The sequence below is a fragment of the Lepidochelys olivacea genome (genome assembly GCF_965140295.1).
Source record: "Lepidochelys olivacea isolate rLepOli2 genome assembly, chromosome: 9".
NCBI lineage: Eukaryota > Metazoa > Chordata > Testudines > Cheloniidae > Lepidochelys > Lepidochelys olivacea.
In genome coordinates this window covers 21477454-21488650 of record NC_140419.1, presented here as the reverse complement: position 1 = coordinate 21488650, position 11197 = coordinate 21477454, and the positions used below count along the sequence as shown (strand labels likewise).

Below are 11197 nucleotides of genomic sequence, written 5' to 3'. Positions count from 1 at the left end.
ATCTCTTGATACCAGGAACTGGGATTCTATGACAGACACCAAATGTTGGCAGAGTTGGCAACACTGGTAGCCATGGTCACACTTAGAGGGCCTGGTTCTGTACCACATTATGCCAGCTTTATGCCACTTGACATCTGGGGGGAAGTTGCTACTGGAACGTGCTAGCCACAGACAATATTTCTTGTTTTAAATATAGAATGTCTCATTCCGGTTGAATCTTTTGAAACAGCATTAGATTTGTTAGTGTGATCACTCTAGATTTCAAGCAGAAAGGACTGGTTTTGCTAGTTTCAAATTACTGATACTTCACAGTGTTCTAATTGCTTCAGTTAGGTTGCTAAGCAGAAGAATAGTGAGATGTAAAAACCTTCAATAAACTTTCTTTTCAAATTAGAGATGGCATAGAAAGTATCTAACAGGATGTCAAATATTCCCCCCTCTAACTTTGTTTGTGGCATTTATGCTTTCTTCATGTGTTACAAAGATAAGTCTTGCATTAAGACAAAGCCTACATCATAGAATCATAGAATATCAGGGTTGGAAGGGACCCCAGAAGGTCATCTAGTCCAACCCCCTGCTCGAAGCAGGACCAATTCCCAGTTAAATCATCCCAGCCAGGGCTTTGTCAAGCCTGACCTTAAAAACCTCTAAGGAAGGAGATTCTACCACCTCCCTAGGTAACGCATTCCAGTGTTTCACCACCCTCATAGTGAAAAAGTTTTTCCTAATATCCAATCTAAACCATCCTCCCAGTGTGTCCCACTTGAAACCTCTGAGATTTCTGGAACTATTGCTGAGAGCTGGGCACCTAGCAGTATTGTCTTTTTGTGTCTCTTTACAACAGGAATGTATCTACTCATTATAAAATGCAGGGTCGCACAGCAGGAACTCTTAACTTCTTTTACTTTCCACACCACTTAATGCCAATCTGATAAGTTGGCCTAGGTAGAGGGCCTCTGTAGCTGCATAGGGCCCACACTGAAATCAATGGGGCTCTGTACAGATACAGGGGTGTCTTCTCATAGATCAACTAACAAGATCAGGGCCGTGAGCTGTTTTTAATTAAGAAGAAACCTGCCTATCTGACAAAAATTTTACTTTTGCTCCTTTACTCTTTGCTGTTTATATGTCAAGCTTCTTCTCTTGGATTTAAAAAGAAAAGGCTCACAGGGAGAAGTGCAGGAAAAGCAATAACGAATGCAAAACAAATGAACCTTACAGGGAAATTGCTACTACCAGTAACCTGGTGCAATGCTTTATAATTGCATTAATCTTTTCTTACAGCAACAAAAATGTGGCGTTTACCTGGGCACAGTGCCACCTTCATTATACTGATTGCTGCTGCTGTTCGCACAGAGGCGAAAGCTACCCTGGCTGAAAAGTTTACTAAGATAAAGTCTCCAGAGATAGAGGTCACTGATGGCTTTGACACATCCATTGTGCCACCCACTGAAGAAAGTCCGTTCACAGAAATATCGGAAACAAGCGAAATGCCGGTGGAGTTATCCACGCTGAACTCGGCTTTCAGAACGGCCACCACTCTGTTTCCCTTTGAAAACTTTACTCTTGACACAGCCGATTTCTTTTTTAATTGCTGTGATTGCTGTACCCCTGTGTCAGGTGAGAAAGGGGAACCAGGAGAGCATGGACTGCCAGGTAGGGGAAAGCAATTATTATCATTATTAATTTCTCAAGAGGCAGTGTCAGCTGTAGCATATGAACTAAGAGAAAAGTGGCAATGATTCTCCAATTTTATTAAGTCTTGAATAAATTCTCTTGCAGGCCAGATCATCATGCTATGGTGATTTACACCAGCTGAGGATTGGACATAATGGATTCATCTTACATATAATATCAGATAAAAATCTAATTATTCTTAAATGCTACATTAAAACAATGCTAACTTAGGGCCCAAATCTGTAAGTCCCTCACATGTGGAACTCCAATTAAAATCAGTGTTCTGCATGTAGAGGTCTTACAGGACTCAGGTTTACACACAAAATTAAGGAGAATCAGAGTTACTGTTACACACAAACTCCTGGACAATACTCCATCTTCCTCTGCCTCTCTCTCCCTTTGTATTGTAGAAATCCCAGAAAACTGTGCAATATTACATTTCATTTATGTTGTTGTTACAGAGAGAAGGGTATGATTATTGTGTTCTATTATTTTTTTTTTAACTGAGTGTTAATAGATCAGCTGGCACCAGGCAACGCACAGAAGAAAACAATGTCCTTGCACTGAGGGTATCTTACAATCTGTAACAGACAGACTATACAAAAAGTCCACTAAGACAAAGGACTGTTGTACTTACATCATTCTTATTGCTTTATAATTGAATTATACCTGGGATTTGAAAAGAGAAAGAGTGGCCATTTGGAGAAGGATAGATCACCCCAAAAAGCTTTAACCTTCCCCACAGTTTTAATTTTCCTTATTTCCCTGGTTTGCCAGACACTTAGAGCATAGAAATTAAAAATAGAGAAAACCTGATAGTCTACCCAATCCCTCCACCAGCCAATGCAATATTTTCTTCCATGCTGTCTGCAGTCTGATTTTATGTCTTCCAAGCAGTGAGACTTTTACTACCTCTCTTAGGAGACTACTCAACAGAGAAATATGATTTAGTAGCTAGGAATATGTTCCCAATATTCAGTCTCAATTTCCCTTTGCTCATGTTGATCCCTTTAGTCCTTGTCATATCCTCTTGGAACCCCACAGACATTTCCTCTCCCTGCACTTTTGTGTTTACTGTCTTCTAATAGTTGCAGATTGTTTTTCATATTCCCTTTAGCATGGTTTTGTGACCCTTCATGCTACCTGAAAGTAGTTCTGTGTTTTTCTACAGGGTTATATAATAATTAATAATAGAATCCCTGACCCTTTCTTGGAAACAGGGAAGTTCAATGCAAAAGACAATAAAGGCTCCAAATTTTAAATGTGATTAATTTGCTCAACAGAGTCTCTATAAATACCCTATAAATATTTTTATAAGAGCTATATATTTTGTAATCTAATATATTATATATTATGTAATGTTACTTTTTATTATTAAAATACACACCCAGATAGGGCCTGATTCTGACACCTTTACATTGAGCAGGACCTTAATCTGCAAGTATTCATGTTTCTTTTAATGGAACTACTTTTGGAGAGAGATACTTTTCATCGGAGTAAAGGTGGTAGAATCACACCTAGAGCTTTTAAATATACTGTATTCAAGGGACTCTAGTCTCCCATTGTTAATAAGGGACAACATTGTATTAGCTATAGAGGGAGTTCTATGCATACATCTCCTGAGCACGGATGGAAGAAGAGCTCATGTCAAGTTGTTTGTATTGTGACAATGAACAGGGCCAGATGTGCACTAGCTATCCCTGTTTTTTAAAGCTTAATTAAATTAAACCACCGAGTATCTTGCTTGCTTGTTTTTCTGACGTTTCTCACAATATGTGGATCTGATCTGCCCGATTACCATACTTGCATTTGCAGATTAAAAAAAAGAAAGAAAGGGGGAGGAGTTAATTAGATATAGGATGTCTTCAGATGCATTTAAATACTGGATACGCAAATTCTGATGTAATCTGTGTGTTTGGGCTTCTATAGCTGTATAGCAGTTGAAAGCTGTTTTTCAAGCTAAGAGACCTCCAAACTCAAAAATCAAGGTCTTAAAGATGGCATGGGCATTTGTACACTATGTGAAAGACAAAGGTCCATGAACCAGTCAATAGAAGTATCATGAAATATAAACTGGGATTTTCATAGCTGACGAGAGAGTTTAGCCACACAGTTCCCATTAATGTCAGTGCCAGCTGTATGGCTAACCCCCCTAATTGCCTACGAACAATTACATTGTTTTTCATTTGTGAAGGAAATATGACTCAGTCCTGAGCCCTGCTCTGCTTCTTTTGTATCACTCCTATGACACAAAGGAAAATACTCAGTTCTTCTCTGTTTCCACAAAGCACCCATCAGTATGTGGCAACCCCCATCATTTGTGGTTTATTACCTAACTAACATTCATAGGTCACTTTATAAAGTTCATCCTTTTCAGTCACTGTGAAGATAGAATTCCATTGCCTAATGAATTTGCAAATGCTCATTTTCCAGGTCCTAAAGGAGAGATGGGAGACACTGGCCCTCAGGGCCTACCAGGAATTCCTGGACTTCAAGGTCCAAAGGGCTTCAAAGGAGACAAGGGTGAGGAACAGTAGCTGTCATTTGAAAAGCACATGAGATTTTTTTTTGCTCATATATTTTCTAAAGCAATTGAAATGTCTTGATACAAATTAATACCTTGTAATTCCCATAGCCTGTAATACCGTAAACCAATAACTTATAACAGCACAAAATAAAAATGGATATTCAGAAAAGCCTGATCCAAAGCTCATTGAAGTTCTACCTCAATGGGCTTTGGATCAGGCCCATGTGTAGTAAAGAAAGCAACAGGCAGGCATAAAAGCAGCTTTTAAAAGTTAAATCTCTCAGACCAAATTGACTGCACGCAACAAGAGAGTGGAATTTAGTTCATTAGCTATAACTTCATGCAAAGACTCCCATTCACTTTAATATTCTTTGGACCAGGCCCTCAGTGGTCACTCTACTATCATGTATTGCTCTAAGTATGGCCCAGCAGTTTCTTGCTTATGGAGAAAACATATTTTTAAAAAGATGTTTAAAAAGTTGGTCCACTAAACTAACTGTTATTTAGAACAATGCTTCTCTGTTTGCAACAGTGTGATTTTTGGTATCCCTAAACACTTAGCACCTACACTTGAATAATCACTTGTCCCGACGATGGGTGCTGTAGATGAAACAAACTTATTCATAGATATTAAGGTCAGAAGGGACCATTATGATCATCCAGTCTGACCTCCTGCACAAGGCAGGCCACAGAATCTCACCCACCCACTCCTGCAATAAACCTCTCACCTATGTCTGAGCTATTGAAGTCCTCAAATCATGATTTAAAGACTTCAAGGAGCAGAGAATCCTCCAGCAAGTGACCCAGGCCCCATGCTACAGAGGAAGGCGAAAAACCTCCAGGGCCTCTTCCAATCTGCCCTGGAGGAAAATTCCTTCCCAACCCCAAATATGGCAATCAGCTAAACCCTGAGCATATGGGCAAGATTCACCAGCCAGATACCCAGGAAAGAATTCTCTGTAGTAACTCAGATCCCACCCCATCTAGCATCCCATCACAGGCCATTGGGCCTATTTACCATGAATAGTTAAAGATCAATTAATTGTCAAAATCATGTGATCCCATCATACCATCTCCTCCATAAACTTATCGAGTCTAATCTTAAAGCCACATAAGTCTTTTGCCCCCACTGCTTCCCTTGGAAGGCTATTCCAAAACTTCACTCCTCTGATGGTTAGAAACCTTTGTCTAATTTCAAGTCTAAACTTCCCAATGACCAGTTTATTTCCATTTGTTCTTGTGTCCACACTGGTACTGAGCTTAAATAATTCCTCTCCCTCTCCAGTATTTATCCCTCTGATATATTTATAGAGAGCAATCATATCTCCTCTCAACCTTCTTTTAGTTAGGCGAAACAAGCCAAGCTCCTTGAATCTCCTTTCATAAGACAGGTTTTCCATTCCTCGGATCATCCTAGTAGCCCTTCTCTGTACCTGTTCCAGTTTGAATTCATCCTTCTTAAACATGGGAGACTAGAACTGCACACAGTATTCCAGATGAGGTCTCATCAGTGCCTTGTATAACGGTACTAAAACCTCCTTATCTTTACTGGAAATACCTTTCCTGATGCATCCCAAGACCACATTAGCTTTTTTCATGGCCATATCATGTTGGCGGCTCATAGTCATCCTATGATCAACCAATACTCCAAGGTCCTTCTCCTCCTCCGTTACTTCTAATTGATGCGCCCCCAGTTTATAACTAAAATTCTTGTTATTAATCCCTAAATGCATAACCTTACACTTTTCACTATTAAATTTAATCCTATTACTATTACTCCAGTTTACAAGGTCATCCAAATCTTCCTGTATGATATCCCTGTCTCTCTCTAAATTGGCAATACCTCCCAGCTTTGTATCATCTGCAAACTTTATTAGCGCACTCCCACTTTTTGTGCCGAGGTCAGTAATAAAAAGATTAAATAAGAATGGTCCCAAAACTCATCCCTGAGGAACTCCACTGGTAACCTCCCTCCAGCCTGACAGTTCACCTTTCAGTAGGACCCGCTGTAGTCTCCCTGTGAACCAATTCCTTATCCACCTTTCAGTTTTCATATTGATCCCCATCTTTTCCACTTCCACTAATAATGCCTCATGTGGCACAGTCTCAAATGCTTTACTGAAATCTAGGTAAATTAGATCCACTGTGTTTCCTTTGTCTAAAAAATCTGTTACTTTCTCAAAGAAGGAGATCAGGTTGGTCTGCCATGATCTACCTTTTGTAAAACCATGTTGTATTTTGTCCCATTTACCATTGACCTCAATGTCCTTAACTACTTTCTCCTTCAAAATTTTTTCCAAGACCTTGCATACTACAGATGTGAAACTAACAGGCCTGTAGTTACCTGGATCATGTTTTTTTTCCTTTCTTAAAAATAGGAACTATTTTAGCAATTCTCCAATCATACAGTACAACCCCTGAGTTTACAGATTCATTAAAAATTCTTGCTGATGGGCTTGCAATTTCATATGCCAATTCCTTTAATATTCTTGGATGAAGATTATCTGGGCCCCCCGATTTAGTCCCATTAAGCTGTTCAAGTTTCGCTTCTACCTCAGATATGGTAATATCTACCTCCATATCCTCATTCCCATTTGTCATGCTACCATTATCCCTAAGATCCTCTTTAGCCTTATTAAAGACTGAGGCAAAGTATTTGTTTAGGTATTGGGCCATGCCTAGATTATCCTTGACCTCCACTTAGAGAGTTGTATGCAATACAAAAGAGAGGAAAAAGTCAAGCATGGTCCCATTCGGAATATATGCATTAACCATAGGTACCCAATCAGGTTGTGCATCCTCTTCTAAGCCATCCTCTGATTAAGAGGTTTGTCTTTGTGGTTATTGGTTCTATTAATCATTTGCCCTGGAAACCTGTGTTCAAATCCCAAGTGAAAATGAGTTTGATGGTCATCGCAGAGTTCTCATTTTGCATGTCACTAAACTACCACACACTGGACACAATTTAGCTCAATTGCCTGTTTCTGTCCAAGGAAACTAGAAGAGTGCATGAGGACTGAATTCTATTGGCAGAGCTATAAGTGGTTGCTTGCACAGCATTTGCATGCATCATACTTTGCTAAAGCCAATGCAGTTAATCTCTCTTTTCAATAAGTACTGAATGCACTTGAACAGTTTTTCAGGCAAAAAAAAACAACGATGACATCAGAGTGTGATTCAATCAATGTCCTCTGCTACGATGTCCTCTCTTGATTAATGCTTTTTAGGTCTGTCAAACTAAAATGACAATACTGAGTCTAGTGGCTGTCAGCCTCTCTTTCGGGCCATTAAATGACAGTAAATGCCCTCCCCATCCGACATTACTGATTGCATACAGTTACTTATTTCTTAGGCATTAAGATGAACCGGATAACTACAGAAGTACAACATGATGGGTAGTTTGATGGGTGCTGGTGTTTTGGAGTTTTCAGTTAAGGGGTCCCAAGAAACTTTCTTAGAACTGTCATTTTTTAAGTTCATTTTTACTACAGGAAAGAGAGAGTGACACACACACACACAAATAGTGTAAGCCCCATGTCACATAAAGAATGTTTTGCTACAAATAATATACATAGCAGCATATTAATGGTAACAATGTCTTAGGAGATAAAGGAGAACATGGTGACCAAGGAACAAATGGAATTCCAGGGTATCCAGGCAAACCTGGAGAACAAGGTACGTAAGGCTACACCAGAGTACTCAAGAACATTGATCTATCTTCCTCTTAATCTGGTTTTCTAATATTTAATCTGTTTTTTCCCAATCTGGAATTCACTACTTAGTTTTTATTCAGTCCACATTCAGGAACAACTCACTACAGTGAGTGGGAGCTATGTGTGAGTAAGAACTGAATGTGGACTTCAGTATTTAGATCACAGTCTACATTCTAAATTATGTTGTTTATCTGTCACCTTCCTGTCTACCTATGGTGCAGTTTGAATCATGTCATTTTGTTAAGTGTGTAGATACTATAAACTGTAGCCTGTCCTAGTGTATGATAGAAACAGGGCCCAACGGAAACCACCCAGTCAATATCTTTGAGCAACCAACCAAACTAATAATTTTTGGAGTGAGGGGTGGCGGGGGGGAGGAGACTGTGTGTGTGTGTGTAAGAGAGAGAGTAAAAGAGAGAGTGTTCCTGTAGGGAAGTATGTTCCACCTGGAAAATGTATTGGAGATGGGATTTGTTGCAATCTGGAGCATTCTGAAGGCAAGAAAAGTTATTCTTCAGTGAAAAGTAACTTTATGAGCCAGAGATAAAATCCACACCTGGCAGTGATACTTTCAGCCATATTTAGATAGTGTGAAAAACCCCACCAGAGACAGATCAGATTCTCTGGTGCAGCCTAATGGGACAGAATGCACAGGGATGTGTGTGCAAATGTGGTTTAAAACTCTGCTCTCTGCTGCTCTGTGCAGGCCTGTCATCCCTGGGCTGCATTAGAGGAGTCTTAGGGTGCAATCCAAGAATTAGCTCAGTGTAAAGTTGTCCTGGCTACCTGCTTTCCTGAAGCCACAACCTTTTTTCTCTGCTGCCTTGACAGTCAGGAGAGTGTGTGGTGTAGGAGTTGCTACACTGGCTCTATGCCACCAGAGGATGACCCTCACACTGGGGCAATCTTCCTTTGGTTAAGATGGCTTTAAAGCCAGATCACACCAGCAGATAGATGGCACTGGAGAGTCTTGCCCTGTATAGAATACAGGTATTTTATCAATTGCTTTTAATATTGTGGATTTAGTGCTTTCAATTGTATGTCGCCCCTCAAATTTATGGTAAATGCATTTAAAAAACGGACTTACTATTTCTGCCTTTTTTTCTTCTTTGATTCCACTTTCTTTTTCTTGCCATATACCTTGGCACTATTTTTAAAGTCATCACTTCTCTCTTTTCCATCAAGTTGGCTTCCTCCCCACATACTCAGGGTTGCATTCTCTTTGGTCTTCTCCACTTTCTCAGTCTCTTTCTCTGTCCTCATCTTTTATTCCTATTCTCTTTTGTTTTCTAATTGCCTTCCCAAGCCTCCTTAGCCTCTTACTCCTCCCTCTTCCCTTTTCTAACCTCTCCTCTCAACATTTTCCTCCTCTTGCCTCAGTTCCACTTGTTCCCATCAAATCCACTCAGCCCACGATGATTCCCCTCCCTCAAATCCACTGCCACCCTCACTCAACACACAAATTACTCCCTCCACTCACTCAACCCACTCCAGAGGAAAACAGAAAGAAAACATTGAGAATGGAACATACAGTCTACTTTTTAACCACAAGCACATGGCATTTACATCTGCTTCTGCTAGCCCCTACTTAGCACAGTGACCAGCCCAAGGCTAGTAGTGCTGCATGGTTTGAGGTATTTATTCTTTCTTGTGACTCTTTATTTCGATCTTTTTTTTAACAGGTGAAGCTGGAGTTAAAGGAGATAAAGGAAACTCTGGCCTTCCTGGAATGAAGGGACAGAAGGGAGTGAAGGGGGACACTTGTGAGAATGGGACCAAAGGAGAGAAGGGAGAAAAGGGAGAACTGGGCTTACAGGGGCTAGATGGGGAAAATGGAGATAAAGGGGAAAAGGGAGACCTGGGCAAAAAGGGGGATTGTGGGGAGGCAGGGGAGAGAGGAGAGAGGGGAGGGAAAGGGGAAGCTGGAATAAAAGGGGAAAAAGGCAGCAAAGGAGACACTGGAGTTGAGGGTATTCCTGGGATGAATGGACAACAGGGAGAAAAGGGTGAGCCAGGTAGTAAGGGTGAAAAAGGGGACTTGGGACCAGCTGGTGTGATGGGACCTCTTGGTCCAAAGGGAAATCCTGGTAGTAAAGGGGCACGAGGAGCTAGTGGAAAGAAAGGCTCCAGAGGTATCAAAGGCTCCAAGGGTGATAACTCAAAAGTCCGAAGATCAGCTTTCAGTGTTGGCTTGTCAAAGTCTTTCCCTCCACCAAATGTCCCTATTAAATTTGACAAGATTTTGTACAATGACCAGGAAGATTATAATCCTTCTACAGGCAAGTTCAATTGTAGCATTCCTGGAGCGTATGTCTTTGCTTATCACATGACGATCAGAGGGCGGCCTGCTCGAATCAGCATTGTGGCACAAAACAAGAAGATAGTCAAAACCCGTGAAACACTTTATGGTCAAGAGATAGACCAGGCATCTTTCCTGATCATTTTGAAATTAAATGCAGGAGATCAGGTTTGGTTGGAGGTTGGACGGGATTGGAATGGGATCTATGTCAGTGCTGAAGATGACAGCATATTTACAGGGTTTCTTTTGTATCCAGATGATATTTTTGAGACCCTCGCATAAATATATGATGATAAACACATGACTAAGAAACATAACATTTATTTCACTCTGATTGTTAGTAGGAGGTGGAGGGAGAAGGGTGAAGGAGAAAGAAAGTGTCACTTTAGTGAAATAGATGTCATAATCTTTCTATACAAATATTTATATTTGTAATAAACTGATTAATTTTAACTAAGGAGCCCCAAAAGATACAGCCACCCTCTATGCTGAGGCCTAATTGTCATGATCATATAAGGAAATATTACACAAATTCATTCAGGAAGATATAGATCCCAAAGAGATTTTATTTATACTTCAGACCCATGCTAGATCATCAAATTGTTAAAATTACACAAAGTCAATATATTAGTTTAATTCAGATAAGGCCAAATCTTGCAGTAATTAGAAGTCAAAATGTCCATGGGAGTCAGTATTGAAGTTAGTTGGAGTTTCAAGTTTTAGCTAAGGATTGCAGGATTTGACTCAGAGATTAATCAGATACAATTGCAAGTAGTCTGTTTTTTCAAATCATGTTAATAGATTTAAAAATGTTTGCTATCAAACCAGTATTATGTGTTACTTTATACATAGTAATGCATGGAATAAAAGGTTGACTTAGCAATTGCATTATAATCACTCAATCAGTGCAAACTTCTTTGTTCATCAAATTATTGTTGTATTTACAAGAACTGAATATCTTTGGTACAGTAAAGAATAAAA

The 11197-nt window shown here is 39.9% G+C and overlaps 1 protein-coding gene across 1 annotated transcript; it reads left to right on the top strand.

The window, feature by feature from the left end:
• Positions 1 to 1418: 1418 nt before the first annotated feature.
• On the top strand, positions 1419 to 10570 carry OTOL1 (otolin 1). Its single transcript, XM_084639131.1, has 4 exons — positions 1419 to 1656; positions 4111 to 4200; positions 7808 to 7879; positions 9600 to 10570. The coding sequence occupies exons 1-4, from the start codon at positions 1491 to 1493 to the stop codon at positions 10496 to 10498; spliced, it is 1227 nt and encodes a 408-aa protein (XP_084495257.1). The 5' UTR covers positions 1419 to 1490; the 3' UTR covers positions 10499 to 10570.
• Positions 10571 to 11197: the final 627 nt, after the last annotated feature.

Coding starts and splice junctions, on each gene's coding strand:
- OTOL1 (XM_084639131.1), top strand. CDS start 1,491: ATGCCGGTGGAGTTATCCACGCTGAACTCGGCTTTCAGAACGGCCACC. Junction 1,657..4,110: donor AGGAGAGCATGGACTGCCAG/GTAGGGGAAAGC, acceptor CTCATTTTCCAG/GTCCTAAAGGAGAGATGGGA. Junction 7,880..9,599: donor AGGCAAACCTGGAGAACAAG/GTACGTAAGGCT, acceptor TTTTTTTAACAG/GTGAAGCTGGAGTTAAAGGA.